The following is an 18,219-nucleotide window of genomic DNA, read 5'->3' as shown; positions in this document are numbered from 1 at the left end:
TTGTCTCCATAAATCGGTGATTTTTGCCCAAATCTTCAATATTTTCAGCGTCTGAAGGTCGATTCATGTTCCTCTTGCATCCAAAGACATTTCTGAGTTGTTTGGAGAAAAGTCAATTTTTGGCCAAATTTGATCAAAAATGTAAGGCTAACCCCTTGATTTTTTTTCAATTTTGGCCGAAAAATGAAATTGCTTGAAACTTGCAGGGAAGATGTCTTAAGGTACTTAGAGCACATTCGAACTGGAATTTGGGGCAGATTGGGCATTGAAAAGAAAGATGGTGTGATTAATTTGTGTCAAAATTAGTGAAAATAATTCATATTTGTCTCCATAAATCGGTGATTTTTGCCTAAATCTTCAATATTTTCAGCGTCTGAAGGTCGATTCATGTTCCTCTTGCATCCAAAGACATTTCTGAGTTGTTTGGAGAAAAGTCAATTTTTGGCCAAATTTGATCAAAAATGTAAGGCTAACCCCTTGATTTTTTTTCAATTTTGGCCGAAAAATGAAATTGCTTGAAACTTGCAGGGAAGATGTCTTAAGGTACTTAGAGCACATTCGAACTGGAATTTGGGGCAGATTGGGCATTTAAAAGAAAGATGGTGTGATTAATTTGTGTCAAAATTAGTGAAAATTATTCATATTTGTCTCCATAAATCGGTTATTTTTGCCCAAATCTTCAATATTTTCAGCGTCTGAAGGTCGATTCATGTTCCTCTTGTATCCAAAGACATTTCTGAGTTGTTTGGAGAAAAGTCAATTTTTGGCCAAATTTGATCAAAAATGTAAGGCTAACCCCTTGCATTTTTTTTCAATTTTGGCCGAAAAATGAAATTGCTTGAAACTTGCAGGGAAGATGTTTAAGGTACTGAGAGCACATTCGAACTGGAATTTGGGGCAGATTGGGCATTTAAAAGAAAGATGGCGCGATTAATTTGTGTCAAAATTAGTGAAAATTATTCATATTTGTCTCCATAAATCGGTTATTTTTGCCTAAATCTTCAATATTTTCAGCGTCTGAAGGTCGATTCATGTTCCTCTTGCATCCAAAGACATTTCTGAGTTGTTTGGAGAAAAGTCAATTTTTGGCCAAATTTGATCAAAAATGTAAGGCTAACCCCTTGCATTTTTTTGAATTTTGGCCGAAAAATGAAATTGCTTGAAACTTGCAGGAAAGATGCCTTAAGGTACTTAGAGCACATTCGAACTGAAATTTGGGGCAGATTGGGCATTAAAAAGAAAGATGGCGCGATTAATTTGTGTCAAAATTAGTGAAAATAATTCATATTTGTCTCCATAAATCGGTGATTTTTGCCCAAATCTTCAATATTTTAAGCGTCTGAAGGTCGATTCATGTTCCTCTTGCATCCAAAGACATTTCTGAGTTGTTTGGAGAAAAGTCAATTTTTGGCCAAATTTGATCAAAAATGTAAGGCTAACCCCTTGATTTTTTTTCAATTTTGGCCGAAAAATGAAATTGCTTGAAACTTGCAGGGAAGATGTCTTAAGGTAATTAGAGCACATTCGAACTGGAATTTGGGGCAGATTGGGCATTGAAAAGAAAGATGGTGTGATTAATTTGTGTCAAAATTAGTGAAAATAATTCATATTTGTCTCCATAAATCGGTGATTTTTGCCTAAATCTTCAATATTTTCAGCGTCTGAAGGTCGATTCATGTTCCTCTTGCATCCAAAGACATTTCTGAGTTGTTTGGAGAAAAGTCAATTTTTGGCCAAATTTGATCAAAAATGTAAGGCTAACCCCTTGATTTTTTTTCAATTTTGGCCGAAAAATGAAATTGCTTGAAACTTGCAGGAAAGATGCCTTAAGGTCCTTAGAGCACATTCGAACTAAAATTTGGGGCAGATTGGGCATTTAAAAGAAAGATGGCGCGATTAATTTGTGTCAAAATTAGTGAAAATAATTCATATTTGTCTCCATAAATCGGTGATTTTTGCCTAAATCTTCAATATTTTCAGCGTCTGAAGGTCGATTCATGTTCCTCTTGCATCCAAAGACATTTCTGAGTTGTTTGGAGAAAAGTCCATTTTTGGCCAAATTTGATCAAAAATGTAAGGCTAACCCCTTGATTTTTTTTCAATTTTGGCCGAAAAATGAAATTGCTTGAAACTTGCAGGGAAGATGTCTTAAGGTCCTTAGAGCACATTCGAACTGGAATTTGGGGCAGATTGGGCATTTAAAAGAAAGATGGTGTGATTAATTTGTGTCAAAATTAGTGAAAATTATTCATATTTGTCTCCATAAATCGGTAATTTTTGCCCAAATCTTCAATATTTTCAGCGTCTGAAGGTCGATTCATGTTCCTCTTGCATCCAAAGACATTTCTGAGTTGTTTGGAGAAAAGTCAATTTTTGGCCAAATTTGATCAAAAATGTAAGGCTAACCCCTTGATTTTTTTTCAATTTTGGCCGAAAAATGAAATTGCTTGAAACTTGCAGGGAAGATGTCTTAAGGTACTTAGAGTACATTCGAACTGGAATTTGGGGCAGATTGGGCATTTAAAAGAAAGATGGCGCGATTAATTTGTGTCAAAATTAGTGAAAATAATTCATATTTGTCTCCATAAATCGGTGATTTTTGCCCAAATCTTCAATATTTTCAGCGTCTGAAGGTCGATTCATGTTCCTCTTCCATCCAAAGACATTTCTGAGTTGTTTGGAGAAAAGTCAATTTTTGGCCAAATTTGATCAAAAATGTAAGGCTAACCCCTTGATTTTTTTTCAATTTTGGCCGAAAAATGAAATTGCTTGAAACTTGCAGGGAAGATGTCTTAAGGTCCTTAGAGCACATTCGAACTGGAATTTGGGGCAGATTGGGCATTTAAAAGAAAGATGGTGTGATTAATTTGTGTCAAAATTAGTGAAAATTATTCATATTTGTCTCCATAAATCGGTAATTTTTGCCCAAATCTTCAATATTTTCAGCGTCTGAAGGTCGATTCATGTTCCTCTTGCATCCAAAGACAATTCTGAGTTGTTTGGAGAAAAGTCAATTTTTGGCCAAATTTGATCAAAAATGTAAGGCTAACCCCTTGATTTTTTTTCAATTTTGGCCGAAAAATGAAATTGCTTGAAACTTGCAGGAAAGATGCCTTAAGGTCCTTAGAGCACATTCGAACTGAAATTTGGGGCAGATTGGGCATTTAAAAGAAAGATGGCGCGATTAATTTGTGTCAAAATTAGTGAAAATAATTCATATTTGTCTCCATAAGTCGGTGATTTTTGCCTAAATCTTCAATATTTTCAGCGTCTGAAGGTCGATTCATGTTCCTATTGCATCCAAAGACATTTCTGAGTTGTTTGGAGAAAAGTCAATTTTTGGCCAAATTTGATCAAAAATGTAAGGCTAACCCCTTGATTTTTTTTCAATTTTGGCCGAAAAATGAAATTGCTTGAAACTTGCAGGGAAGATGTCTTAAGGTCCTTAGAGCACATTCGAACTGGAATTTGGGGCAGATTGGGCATTTAAAAGAAAGATGGTGTGATTAATTTGTGTCAAAATTAGTGAAAATTATTCATATTTGTCTCCATAAATCGGTAATTTTTGCCCAAATCTTCAATATTTTCAGCGTCTGAAGGTCGATTCATGTTCCTCTTGCATCCAAAGACATTTCTGAGTTGTTTGGAGAAAAGTCAATTTTTGGCCAAATTTGATCAAAAATGTAAGGCTAACCCCTTGATTTTTTTTCAATTTTGGCCGAAAAATGAAATTGCTTGAAACTTGCAGGGAAGATGTCTTAAGGTACTTAGAGCACATTCGAACTGGAATTTGGGGCAGATTGGGCATTTAAAAGAAAGATGGCGCGATTAATTTGTGTCAAAATTAGTGAAAATAATTCATATTTGTCTCCATAAATCGGTGATTTTTGCCCAAATCTTCAATATTTTCAGCGTCTGAAGGTCGATTCATGTTCCTCTTCCATCCAAAGACATTTCTGAGTTGTTTGGAGAAAAGTCAATTTTTGGCCAAATTTGATCAAAAATGTAAGGCTAACCCCTTGATTTTTTTTCAATTTTGGCCGAAAAATGAAATTGCTTGAAACTTGCAGGGAAGATGTCTTAAGGTCCTTAGAGCACATTCGAACTGGAATTTGGGGCAGATTGGGCATTTAAAAGAAAGATGGTGTGATTAATTTGTGTCAAAATTAGTGAAAATTATTCATATTTGTCTCCATAAATCGGTAATTTTTGCCCAAATCTTCAATATTTTCAGCGTCTGAAGGTCGATTCATGTTCCTCTTGCATCCAAAGACAATTCTGAGTTGTTTGGAGAAAAGTCAATTTTTGGCCAAATTTGATCAAAATGTAAGGCTAACCCCTTGATTTTTTTTCAATTTTGGCCGAAAAATGAAATTGCTTGAAACTTGCAGGGAAGATGTCTTAAGGTACTTAGAGTACATTCGAACTGGAATTTGGGGCAGATTGGGCATTTAAAAGAAAGATGGCGCGATTAATTTGTGTCAAAATTAGTGAAAATAATTCATATTTGTCTCCATAAATCGGTGATTTTTGCCCAAATCTTCAATATTTTCAGCGTCTGAAGGTCGATTCATGTTCCTCTTCCATCCAAAGACATTTCTGAGTTGTTTGGAGAAAAGTCAATTTTTGGCCAAATTTGATCAAAAATGTAAGGCTAACCCCTTGATTTTTTTTCAATTTTGGCCGAAAAATGAAATTGCTTGAAACTTGCAGGGAAGATGTCTTAAGGTCCTTAGAGCACATTCGAACTGGAATTTGGGGCAGATTGGGCATTTAAAAGAAAGATGGTGTGATTAATTTGTGTCAAAATTAGTGAAAATTATTCATATTTGTCTCCATAAATCGGTAATTTTTGCCCAAATCTTCAATATTTTCAGCGTCTGAAGGTCGATTCATGTTCCTCTTGCATCCAAAGACATTTCTGAGTTGTTTGGAGAAAAGTCAATTTTTGGCCAAATTTGATCAAAAATGTAAGGCTAACCCCTTGATTTTTTTTCAATTTTGGCCGAAAAATGAAATTGCTTGAAACTTGCAGGGAAGATGTCTTAAGGTACTTAGAGTACATTCGAACTGGAATTTGGGGCAGATTGGGCATTTAAAAGAAAGATGGCGCGATTAATTTGTGTCAAAATTAGTGAAAATAATTCATATTTGTCTCCATAAATCGGTGATTTTTGCCCAAATCTTCAATATTTTCAGCGTCTGAAGGTCGATTCATGTTCCTCTTCCATCCAAAGACATTTCTGAGTTGTTTGGAGAAAAGTCAATTTTTGGCCAAATTTGATCAAAAATGTAAGGCTAACCCCTTGATTTTTTTTCAATTTTGGCCGAAAAATGAAATTGCTTGAAACTTGCAGGGAAGATGTCTTAAGGTCCTTAGAGCACATTCGAACTGGAATTTGGGGCAGATTGGGCATTTAAAAGAAAGATGGTGTGATTAATTTGTGTCAAAATTAGTGAAAATTATTCATATTTGTCTCCATAAATCGGTAATTTTTGCCCAAATCTTCAATATTTTCAGCGTCTGAAGGTCGATTCATGTTCCTCTTGCATCCAAAGACAATTCTGAGTTGTTTGGAGAAAAGTCAATTTTTGGCCAAATTTGATCAAAAATGTAAGGCTAACCCCTTGATTTTTTTTCAATTTTGGCCGAAAAATGAAATTGCTTGAAACTTGCAGGGAAGATGTCTTAAGGTACTTAGAGCACATTCGAACTGGAATTTGGGGCAGATTGGGCATTTAAAAGAAAGATGGCGCGATTAATTTGTGTCAAAATTAGTGAAAATAATTCATATTTGTCTCCATAAATCGGTGATTTTTGCCCAAATCTTCAATATTTTCAGCGTCTGAAGGTCGATTCATGTTCCTCTTCCATCCAAAGACATTTCTGAGTTGTTTGGAGAAAAGTCAATTTTTGGCCAAATTTGATCAAAAATGTAAGGCTAACCCCTTGATTTTTTTTCAATTTTGGCCGAAAAATGAAATTGCTTGAAACTTGCAGGGAAGATGTCTTAAGGTCCTTAGAGCACATTCGAACTGGAATTTGGGGCAGATTGGGCATTTAAAAGAAAGATGGTGTGATTAATTTGTGTCAAAATTAGTGAAAATTATTCATATTTGTCTCCATAAATCGGTAATTTTTGCCCAAATCTTCAATATTTTCAGCGTCTGAAGGTCGATTCATGTTCCTCTTGCATCCAAAGACAATTCTGAGTTGTTTGGAGAAAAGTCAATTTTTGGCCAAATTTGATCAAAAATGTAAGGCTAACCCCTTGATTTTTTTTCAATTTTGGCCGAAAAATGAAATTGCTTGAAACTTGCAGGAAAGATGCCTTAAGGTCCTTAGAGCACATTCGAACTGAAATTTGGGGCAGATTGGGCATTTAAAAGAAAGATGGCGCGATTAATTTGTGTCAAAATTAGTGAAAATAATTCATATTTGTCTCCATAAATCGGTGATTTTTGCCTAAATCTTCAATATTTTCAGCGTCTGAAGGTCGATTCATGTTCCTCTTGCATCCAAAGACATTTCTGAGTTGTTTGGAGAAAAGTCCATTTTTGGCCAAATTTGATCAAAAATGTAAGGCTAACCCCTTGATTTTTTTTCAATTTTGGCCGAAAAATGAAATTGCTTGAAACTTGCAGGGAAGATGTCTTAAGGTCCTTAGAGCACATTCGAACTGGAATTTGGGGCAGATTGGGCATTTAAAAGAAAGATGGTGTGATTAATTTGTGTCAAAATTAGTGAAAATTATTCATATTTGTCTCCATAAATCGGTAATTTTTGCCCAAATCTTCAATATTTTCAGCGTCTGAAGGTCGATTCATGTTCCTCTTGCATCCAAAGACATTTCTGAGTTGTTTGGAGAAAAGTCAATTTTTGGCCAAATTTGATCAAAAATGTAAGGCTAACCCCTTGATTTTTTTTCAATTTTGGCCGAAAAATGAAATTGCTTGAAACTTGCAGGGAAGATGTCTTAAGGTACTTAGAGCACATTCGAACTGGAATTTGGGGCAGATTGGGCATTTAAAAGAAAGATGGCGCGATTAATTTGTGTCAAAATTAGTGAAAATAATTCATATTTGTCTCCATAAATCGGTGATTTTTGCCCAAATCTTCAATATTTTCAGCGTCTGAAGGTCGATTCATGTTCCTCTTCCATCCAAAGACATTTCTGAGTTGTTTGGAGAAAAGTCAATTTTTGGCCAAATTTGATCAAAAATGTAAGGCTAACCCCTTGATTTTTTTTCAATTTTGGCCGAAAAATGAAATTGCTTGAAACTTGCAGGGAAGATGTCTTAAGGTCCTTAGAGCACATTCGAACTGGAATTTGGGGCAGATTGGGCATTTAAAAGAAAGATGGTGTGATTAATTTGTGTCAAAATTAGTGAAAATTATTCATATTTGTCTCCATAAATCGGTAATTTTTGCCCAAATCTTCAATATTTTCAGCGTCTGAAGGTCGATTCATGTTCCTCTTGCATCCAAAGACATTTCTGAGTTGTTTGGAGAAAAGTCAATTTTTGGCCAAATTTGATCAAAAATGTAAGGCTAACCCCTTGATTTTTTTTCAATTTTGGCCGAAAAATGAAATTGCTTGAAACTTGCAGGGAAGATGTCTTAAGGTACTTAGAGCACATTCGAACTGGAATTTGGGGCAGATTGGGCATTTAAAAGAAAGATGGCGCGATTAATTTGTGTCAAAATTAGTGAAAATAATTCATATTTGTCTCCATAAATCGGTGATTTTTGCCCAAATCTTCAATATTTTCAGCGTCTGAAGGTCGATTCATGTTCCTCTTGCATCCAAAGACATTTCTGAGTTGTTTGGAGAAAAGTCAATTTTTGGCCAAATTTGATCAAAAATGTAAGGCTAACCCCTTGATTTTTTTTCAATTTTGGCCGAAAAATGAAATTGCTTGAAACTTGCAGGGAAGATGTCTTAAGGTACTTAGAGCACATTCGAACTGGAATTTGGGGCAGATTGGGCATTGAAAAGAAAGATGGTGTGATTAATTTGTGTCAAAATTAGTGAAAATAATTCATATTTGTCTCCATAAATCGGTGATTTTTGCCTAAATCTTCAATATTTTCAGCGTCTGAAGGTCGATTCATGTTCCTCTTGCATCCAAAGACATTTCTGAGTTGTTTGGAGAAAAGTCAATTTTTGGCCAAATTTGATCAAAAATGTAAGGCTAACCCCTTGATTTTTTTTCAATTTTGGCCGAAAAATGAAATTGCTTGAAACTTGCAGGAAAGATGCCTTAAGGTCCTTAGAGCACATTCGAACTGAAATTTGGGGCAGATTGGGCATTTAAAAGAAAGATGGCGCGATTAATTTGTGTCAAAATTAGTGAAAATAATTCATATTTGTCTCCATAAATCGGTGATTTTTGCCTAAATCTTCAATATTTTCAGCGTCTGAAGGTCGATTCATGTTCCTCTTGCATCCAAAGACATTTCTGAGTTGTTTGGAGAAAAGTCAATTTTTGGCCAAATTTGATCAAAAATGTAAGGCTAACCCCTTGATTTTTTTTCAATTTTGGCCGAAAAATGAAATTGCTTGAAACTTGCAGGGAAGATGTCTTAAGGTACTTAGAGCACATTCGAACTGGAATTTGGGGCAGATTGGGCATTTAAAAGAAAGATGGCGCGATTAATTTGTGTCAAAATTAGTGAAAATAATTCATATTTGTCTCCATAAATCGGTGATTTTTGCCCAAATCTTCAATATTTTCAGCGTCTGAAGGTCGATTCATGTTCCTCTTGCATCCAAAGACATTTCTGAGTTGTTTGGAGAAAAGTCAATTTTTGGCCAAATTTGATCAAAAATGTAAGGCTAACCCCTTGATTTTTTTTCAATTTTGGCCGAAAAATGAAATTGCTTGAAACTTGCAGGGAAGATGTCTTAAGGTCCTTAGAGCACATTCGAACTGGAATTTGGGGCAGATTGGGCATTTAAAAGAAAGATGGTGTGATTAATTTGTGTCAAAATTAGTGAAAATTATTCATATTTGTCTCCATAAATCGGTAATTTTTGCCCAAATCTTCAATATTTTCAGCGTCTGAAGGTCGATTCATGTTCCTCTTGCATCCAAAGACATTTCTGAGTTGTTTGGAGAAAAGTCAATTTTTGGCCAAATTTGATCAAAAATGTAAGGCTAACCCCTTGATTTTTTTTCAATTTTGGCCGAAAAATGAAATTGCTTGAAACTTGCAGGAAAGATGCCTTAAGGTCCTTAGAGCACATTCGAACTGAAATTTGGGGCAGATTGGGCATTTAAAAGAAAGATGGCGCGATTAATTTGTGTCAAAATTAGTGAAAATAATTCATATTTGTCTCCATAAGTCGGTGATTTTTGCCTAAATCTTCAATATTTTCAGCGTCTGAAGGTCGATTCATGTTCCTCTTGCATCCAAAGACATTTCTGAGTTGTTTGGAGAAAAGTCCATTTTTGGCCAAATTTGATCAAAAATGTAAGGCTAACCCCTTGATTTTTTTTCAATTTTGGCCGAAAAATGAAATTGCTTGAAACTTGCAGGGAAGATGTCTTAAGGTCCTTAGAGCACATTCGAACTGGAATTTGGGGCAGATTGGGCATTTAAAAGAAAGATGGTGTGATTAATTTGTGTCAAAATTAGTGAAAATTATTCATATTTGTCTCCATAAATCGGTAATTTTTGCCCAAATCTTCAATATTTTCAGCGTCTGAAGGTCGATTCATGTTCCTCTTGCATCCAAAGACATTTCTGAGTTGTTTGGAGAAAAGTCAATTTTTGGCCAAATTTGATCAAAAATGTAAGGCTAACCCCTTGATTTTTTTTCAATTTTGGCCGAAAAATGAAATTGCTTGAAACTTGCAGGGAAGATGTCTTAAGGTACTTAGAGCACATTCGAACTGGAATTTGGGGCAGATTGGGCATTTAAAAGAAAGATGGCGCGATTAATTTGTGTCAAAATTAGTGAAAATAATTCATATTTGTCTCCATAAATCGGTGATTTTTGCCCAAATCTTCAATATTTTCAGCGTCTGAAGGTCGATTCATGTTCCTCTTGCATCCAAAGACATTTCTGAGTTGTTTGGAGAAAAGTCAATTTTTGGCCAAATTTGATCAAAAATGTAAGGCTAACCCCTTGATTTTTTTTTCAATTTTGGCCGAAAAATGAAATTGCTTGAAACTTGCAGGGAAGATGTCTTAAGGTCCTTAGAGCACATTCGAACTGGAATTTGGGGCAGATTGGGCATTTAAAAGAAAGATGGTGTGATTAATTTGTGTCAAAATTAGTGAAAATTATTCATATTTGTCTCCATAAATCGGTAATTTTTGCCCAAATCTTCAATATTTTCAGCGTCTGAAGGTCGATTCATGTTCCTCTTGCATCCAAAGACAATTCTGAGTTGTTTGGAGAAAAGTCAATTTTTGGCCAAATTTGATCAAAAATGTAAGGCTAACCCCTTGATTTTTTTTCAATTTTGGCCGAAAAATGAAATTGCTTGAAACTTGCAGGGAAGATGTCTTAAGGTACTTAGAGCACATTCGAACTGGAATTTGGGGCAGATTGGGCATTTAAAAGAAAGATGGCGCGATTAATTTGTGTCAAAATTAGTGAAAATAATTCATATTTGTCTCCATAAATCGGTGATTTTTGCCCAAATCTTCAATATTTTCAGCGTCTGAAGGTCGATTCATGTTCCTCTTGCATCCAAAGACATTTCTGAGTTGTTTGGAGAAAAGTCAATTTTTGGCCAAATTTGATCAAAAATGTAAGGCTAACCCCTTGATTTTTTTTCAATTTTGGCCGAAAAATGAAATTGCTTGAAACTTGCAGGGAAGATGTCTTAAGGTACTTAGAGCACATTCGAACTGGAATTTGGGGCAGATTGGGCATTGAAAAGAAAGATGGTGTGATTAATTTGTGTCAAAATTAGTGAAAATAATTCATATTTGTCTCCATAAATCGGTGATTTTTGCCTAAATCTTCAATATTTTCAGCGTCTGAAGGTCGATTCATGTTCCTCTTGCATCCAAAGACATTTCTGAGTTGTTTGGAGAAAAGTCAATTTTTGGCCAAATTTGATCAAAAATGTAAGGCTAACCCCTTGATTTTTTTTCAATTTTGGCCGAAAAATGAAATTGCTTGAAACTTGCAGGAAAGATGCCTTAAGGTCCTTAGAGCACATTCGAACTGAAATTTGGGGCAGATTGGGCATTTAAAAGAAAGATGGCGCGATTAATTTGTGTCAAAATTAGTGAAAATAATTCATATTTGTCTCCATAAATCGGTGATTTTTGCCTAAATCTTCAATATTTTCAGCGTCTGAAGGTCGATTCATGTTCCTCTTGCATCCAGAGACATTTCTGAGTTGTTTGGAGAAAAGTCAATTTTTGGCCAAATTTGATCAAAAATGTAAGGCTAACCCCTTGATTTTTTTTCAATTTTGGCCGAAAAATGAAATTGCTTGAAACTTGCAGGGAAGATGTCTTAAGGTCCTTAGAGCACATTCGAACTGAAATTTGGGGCAGATTGGGCATTTAAAAGAAAGATGGTGTGATTAATTTGTGTCAAAATTAGTGAAAATTATTCATATTTGTCTCCATAAATCGGTAATTTTTGCCCAAATCTTCAATATTTTCAGCGTCTGAAGGTCGATTCATGTTCCTCTTGCATCCAAAGACATTTCTGAGTTGTTTGGAGAAAAGTCAATTTTTGGCCAAATTTGATCAAAAATGTAAGGCTAACCCCTTGATGTTTTTTCAATTTTGGCCGAAAAATGAAATTGCTTGAAACTTGCAGGGAAGATGTCTTAAGGTACTTAGAGCACATTCGAACTGGAATTTGGGGCAGATTGGGCATTTAAAAGAAAGATGGCGCGATTAATTTGTGTCAAAATTAGTGAAAATAATTCATATTTGTCTCCATAAGTCGGTGATTTTTGCCTAAATCTTCAATATTTTCAGCGTCTGAAGGTCGATTCATGTTCCTCTTGCATCCAAAGACATTTCTGAGTTGTTTGGAGAAAAGTCAATTTTTGGCCAAATTTGATCAAAAATATAAGGCTAACCCCTTGATTTTTTTTCAATTTTGGCCGAAAAATGAAATTGCTTGAAACTTGCAGGAAAGATGTCTTAAGGTCCTTAGAGCACATTCGAACTGGAATTTGGGGCAGATTGGGCATTTAAAAGAAAGATGGTGTGATTAATTTGTGTCAAAATTAGTGAAAATTATTCATATTTGTCTCCATAAATCGGTGATTTTTGCCCAAATCTTCAATATTTTTAGCGTCTGAAGGTCGATTGATGTTCCTGTTGCATCCAAAGACATTTCTGAGTTGTTTGGAGAAAAGTCAATTTTTGGCCAAATTTGATCAAAAATGTAAGGCTAACCCCTTGCATTTTTTTCAATTTTGGCCGAAAAATGAAATTGCTTGAAACTTGCAGGGAAGATGCCTAAAGGTCCCTATAGCACATTCGAACTGGAATTTGGGGCAGATTGGGCATTGAAAAGAAAGATGGCGCGATTAATTTCTGTCAAAATTAGTGAAAATTATTCATATTTGTCTCCATAAATCGGTGATTTTTGCCCAAATCTTGAATATTTAGCGTCTGAAGGTCGATTCATGTTCCTCTTGCATCCAAAGACATTTCTGAGTTGTTTGGAGAAAAGTCAATTTTTGGCCAAATTTGATCAAAAATGTAAGGCTAACCCCTTGAATTTTTTTTAAATTTTGGCCGAAAAAAGATATTGATTGAAACTGGCAGAGAAGATGCCTGAAGGTCCCTAGAATACATTCGAACTGGAATTTGGGACAGATTGGGCATTTAAAAGAAAGATGGCGCGATTATTTTGCATGAAAATTAGTGAAAATTATTCATATTTGTCTCCATAAATCGGTGATTTTTGCCCAAATCTTCAATATTTTTAGCGTCTGAAGGTCGATTGATGTTCCTCTTGCATCCAAAGACATTTCTGAGTTGTTTGGAGAAAAGTCAATTATTGGCCAAATTTGATCAAAAATGTAAGGCTAACCCCTTGCATTTTTTTTCAATTTTGGCCGAAAAATGAAATTGCTACAAACTTGCAGCGAAGATGCCTGAAGGTCCTTAGAGCACATTCGAACTGGAATTTGGGGCAGATTGGGCATTGAAAAGAAAGATGGCGCGATTAATTTGGGTCAAAATTAGTGAAAATTATTCATTTTTGTCTTCATAAATCGGTGATTTTTGCCCAAATCTTCAATATTTTAAGCGTCTGAAGGTCGATTCATGTTCCTCTTGCATCCAAAGACATTTCTGAGTTGTTTGGAGAAAAGTCAATTATTGGCCAAATTTGATCAAAAATGTAAGGCTAACCCCTTGCATTTTTTTCAATTTTGGCCGAAAAATGATATTGCTTGAAACTTGCAGGGAAGATGCCTGAAGGTCCTTAGAGCACATTCGAACTAAAATTTGAAGCAGATTGGGCATTTAAAAGAAAGATGGTGTGATTAATTTGTGTCAAAATTAGTGAAAATTATTCATTTTTGTCTCCATAAATCGGTGATTTTTGCCCAAATCTTCAATATGTTTAGCGTCTGAAGGTCTATTGATGTTCCTGTTGCATCCAAAGACATTTCTGAGTTGTTTCGAGAAAAGTCCATTTTTGGCCAAATTTGATCAAAACTGTAAGGCTAACCCCTTGCATTTTTTTCAATTTTGGCCGAAAAATGAAACTGCTTGAAACTTGCAGGGAATATGCGTAAGGTCCTTAGAGCACATTCGAACTAAAATTTGGGGCAGATTGGGCATTTAAAAGAAAGATGGTGTGATTAATTTGTGTCAAAATTAGTGAAAATTATTCATTTTTGTCTCAATAATTCGGTGATTTTTGCCCAAATCTTCAATATTTTTAGCGTCTGAAGGTCGATTGATGTTCCTCTTGCATCCAAAGACATTGCTGAGTTGTTTGGAGAAAAGTCAATTTTTGGCCAAATTTGATCAAAAATGTAAGCCTCATATTTTTTTCAATTTTGGCCGAAAAATGAAATTGCTTGAAACTTGCAGGAAAGATGCCTTAAGGTCCTTAGAGCACATTGGAAGTGGAATTTGGGGCAGATTGGGCATTTAAAAGAAAGATGGTGTGATTAATTTGTGTCAAAATTAGTGAAAATTATTCATTTTTGTCTCCATAATTTGGTGATTTTTGCCCAAATCTTCAATATTTTAAGCGTCTGAAGGTCGATTCATGTTCCTCTTGCATCCAAAGACATTTCTGAGTTGTTTGGAGAAAAGTCAATTTTTGGCCAAATTTGATCAAAATGTAAGGCTTACCCCTTGCATTTTTTTTCAATTTTGGCCGAAAAATGAAATTGCTTGAAACTTGCAGGGAAGATGCCTTAAGGTCCTTAGAGCACATTCGAACTGGAATTTGGGGCAGATTGGGCATTTAAAAGAAAGATGGTGTGATTAATTTGTGTCAAAATTAGTGAAAATTATTCATATTTGTCTCCATAAATCGGTGCTTTTTGCCCAAATCTTGAATATTTTTAGCGTCTGAAGGTCGATTGATGTTCCTTTTGCATCCAAAGACATTGCTGAGTTGTTTGGAGAAAAGTCAATTTTTGGCCAAATTTGATCAAAAATGTAAGGCCAACCCCTTGCAATTTTTTTTTTAATTTTGGTCGAAAAATGAAATTGCTTGAAACTTGCAGCGAAGATGCCTGAAGGTCCTTAGAGCACATTGGAACTGGAATTTGGGACAGATTGGGCATTTTATAGAAAGATTGTGCCTTTAATTTCCGTCAAAATTAGTGAAAATTATTCATTTTTGTCTCAATAATTCGGTGATTTTTGCCAAATTCTTCATGATACGTTGCACATTTTGATAAACATTTAAAAGTTAACCTCATTTTTCAATTTTGAGTGAAAAATGAAATAGTTTGAAACTTAAATGGAGATGCTAGTTACATTGATAAAAACTGCCTTTTCTGACGGTGATAATTATTAAAAAAAAAATGAATGTACCAAAAGAATTGCACATTTTTTATTTCTGCTGTTAGTTATTTTCGTTTTCAAGGGTTCCAAAAGGGCACCACCAGGGGTGAACTTCCAGGTTCTATTTCAGATATGATTCTAGATATGCAAATCAGGACAGATTAATACACGTACGTTAATTGCTTCCTTTCCATATTCTATTTACATTTCTTTATCTGACGAAACCAGGCTAAGTCTGCACATTTGAACCATTACTTTTTACAGCCTATAAGACTTGCAGTTGATGTCCCAACTTACAAATCTTGTAACCAATATTTTGTAGAAGACAATACAATCATGACAGTCTCGGTTATACTCATAATTCCTTTAAAGAAATACACTTTAAGTAAGGTTGAACAATATACCAAAAGCAAGACGTATATAGTTGCATAAAATCAATTTTGCAGTTTCATCCTTAAAATAGATTGAATATAATATATGCTTTACCCAAACAATGTACATACTTTACATACAATTTCGATGGTGTGAACCAGTCACTAGTTTGTTCAGAGCATCAGTCAATTTTGGTATTATTTACAAAGTTCATGCACCGCATACATTTTCTGCATACTTTTGTCTAAAACAAATAATGAAAAATCAATTAAAAAACAATATTTCCAGTATACGAAACCGAACATAAGTATGTGTATGTGACATTGAGAAAATCAATAGAAACAAAAAGGGGAAGGGAAGATTATAAAATTATAAGATGAGTATAAGCGGTCTATCTATAGAAGTATCTGGAACCTAGTGAAGGGAATTGGGCCTCGTCACATAGCCAATTTCCTCGCCACTTTTTCACATTTCTGTATAGTTCGCTAGAATAGTTGTCGTCATAGCTTGTTTCGTCTTCGTCATCATCGTCTTCATCATCACTCGGAATCACGGTATCGCCGCGAAGCATACCTAGGTCGACTTTTCCGGGAGCACTTGCCGATGGACAGAACTCCACTGATAACTGCTCTATGTGCTCGATGCTGGGACTGCTGTAACAGGCAGAGAATTCATCCTTCTGTTCGATATACTTTTTCAGGAAGTTGTAGTCGTTACTTATCTCAACTGTCGCTTCGGAGTCCTTGATGATTTTACGCAAATCTTCCCCGGCTGAGTTGAGCTGTTGCGTGGCTTCAGTCAGTAGCTTCTCCCTGTCACTTTGGATCTTGTCGAGTCTGTCCAGGATGCGTTGCTTAGCAGCGGTAACTCTCGCAATCTCCTCATCAGCACGCTCTTCCACGCTTTTCCTGATCTCATCAAGCGTCGCACAACAGTCTTCTTCCATTTTCGAAACCGTTTCCAGAGTCTGGGCAACATCGTCCAGCGAGTTCTCATTTGTAATTGTCAGTTCTATCACAAATTGTTTAAGACTTTCCACCACCTCACCAACTTCACCTACTGCGTGAGTGTTGTGAGAATCCTTTAGACAAAGGAAGCAGATCACTTGGTTGCACGTGTAACAGTAGCCACAACATAACTTTCCCACATGCTCCAGGCATGTTGGCACCCCTTCGTCGAGTTCTTTAGTGACTGCTCTTACCATGCCTTTCAGTTTGAAATCAGTTGGAAGGTAACTAATGAAGCCTAATGGAATAGCAGTTACCCTACGGCAAACTGGACATTTGAGGTTACTACAGACAGCGCCCTTATATCTCACAAGGCATTCCTTGCAGAAACTGTGCAGGCAAGTCAAGATCTTAGGGTTCTTGTACCAATCATGGCATATGGAGCACTGCAGATGCTCCTGACCAAATTTCTTCATTCTGGAGCAAAAAGTTCCCCACTCTGCCATTATGAAATATGTGAGCCAAGTGAATCCTCCAACCTGCAGAAAGAAAACAGTTTGTAATTAGTGTAAAAATTGAATTATGGATACTATCCAGCAAAGGAGATGACCACACTGCATATTCATAGCTGGGGCATTTTGAGAACAGCACGTGCAACCCCACCCCCCACCCCTCATACACACACGCATACACACAGTGGTGTATCCCTTCCCCTGGCATTTTTGTCACAACCATTTTTTTGTTCCGCAATTATTTCAATAACGGTTAGAGAGTTCTGACATCATTCCCAAAAACAAAACCGACTCAAAAACCATTGCAATGCGCTGTAAAAATGGATATATAATTGCAGTGTGCATAAGAACGGTCAGTTTTGAAGAGCGCCCCCATTTGGAAAGTGGGTACCAGCCCCCCCCCCCCCTTCCCTTCTCCGCTTTTTTATTTTACGGAGGCCAAGTGTCCGCCTGTCCAGAGACAAAAAAAACATGTCTACATTTTGGCGGGGATGTGCGGTTGCCCCCAGCTGACATCCATAGCTGGATACGCTACTGACACACACCTTGTAATATCCCAAAAACGTCGCTATAGACACGCTCCGTTCATTTTTCTGGACTTTCAACATGTTCAAAATCCTGGGACGAAGATCCACATGCTTACCAGGATCACAAATCCACATGCTTACTATTGCAGTTTTTTTCAGTTGGGGGCCCAACTGAAAAAAACTGCAATAGGATTAGGACGTTTGAAATATATGCCCCCCATAATATTCTGATGCCCTCCCCCTGTGCCCCCCCCCCCCCCCCCGGCGCCCAATGCTATACAATACTCACTAGCACTAGTGTGGAACTTATTATAGAGGACTATTGCATTCGTTAACACCTTCACGACTAAATCCTCCGTCATCAGTCGATCATAGGCGACATTATTCAACATCTCTTACCTTCTGCAGTGCACTGTCCAATGGGTCCTAGCTCTATGGTCCAACTGTTCAACCGTGCCCGCTGTACAACAACTGGCAATGGCGTACAAAATACAGGCCTTAACTTCCACTAGTTACAGTGGGAGAATGTAATACTCGTGCATAGGCGTACATTACGTACAGTGCAAGCGTTCATTCCCATGCACTCAATTGTTGCGTGCCAGGGAATTCCCCTTGCATTGTAATTAAAGGTTAAAGGTCATTCGGCAGCACATGCCCTCTATTTTCTTCCTCCATGATTGTACGGAGGCTGTTGGAATCACGCGGTATTAGTTTGCCAGGGAGATGTTTAGAAATCAATGTTTTATCCATTTTTTTTTACTCTCAGAAAAATGATGATCAATATGCCATCTTTTATTTTCGTTCAAATTTTTGGTGGGTTGACCATTGACTCTTCGAGAAATTCTCCGTCACCCAAAGAAGCTTGACGACCCCTAAGCAGAAAAGTA

General features: G+C 36.2%; 1 protein-coding gene across 2 annotated transcripts; it reads right to left on the bottom strand.

Moving 5' to 3' along the window:
• Nucleotides 1-15,149: 15,149 nt before the first annotated feature.
• On the bottom strand, nucleotides 15,150-17,963 carry LOC119744243 (tripartite motif-containing protein 3-like). 2 transcript variants are annotated; one of them, XM_038220087.1, is made up of 2 exons: nucleotides 17,732-17,963; nucleotides 15,150-16,832 (listed from the first exon to the last, which is right to left on the bottom strand). In XM_038220087.1, the coding sequence occupies exon 2, from the start codon at nucleotides 16,797-16,799 to the stop codon at nucleotides 15,738-15,740; it is 1,062 nt and encodes a 353-aa protein (XP_038076015.1). In that variant the 5' UTR covers nucleotides 16,800-16,832; nucleotides 17,732-17,963; the 3' UTR covers nucleotides 15,150-15,737. The 2 variants fall into 2 exon arrangements, with proteins under 2 accessions (XP_038076015.1, XP_038076016.1); XM_038220088.1 differs by lacking the exon at nucleotides 17,732-17,963 and adding an exon at nucleotides 17,622-17,709.
• Between the last annotated feature and the right edge of the window lie 256 nt (nucleotides 17,964-18,219).

Source organism: Patiria miniata, unplaced genomic scaffold (genome assembly GCF_015706575.1).
Source record: "Patiria miniata isolate m_02_andy unplaced genomic scaffold, ASM1570657v1 HiC_scaffold_7, whole genome shotgun sequence".
Classification (NCBI taxonomy): domain Eukaryota; kingdom Metazoa; phylum Echinodermata; class Asteroidea; order Valvatida; family Asterinidae; genus Patiria; species Patiria miniata.
This window is presented reverse-complemented; position numbering and strand designations above follow the sequence as displayed.

Bases quoted from the DNA above. Each gene is read 5' to 3' on its own strand.
- LOC119744243 (XM_038220087.1), bottom strand. From the start codon at position 16,799: ATGGCAGAGTGGGGAACTTTTTGCTCCAGAATGAAGAAATTTGGTCAG.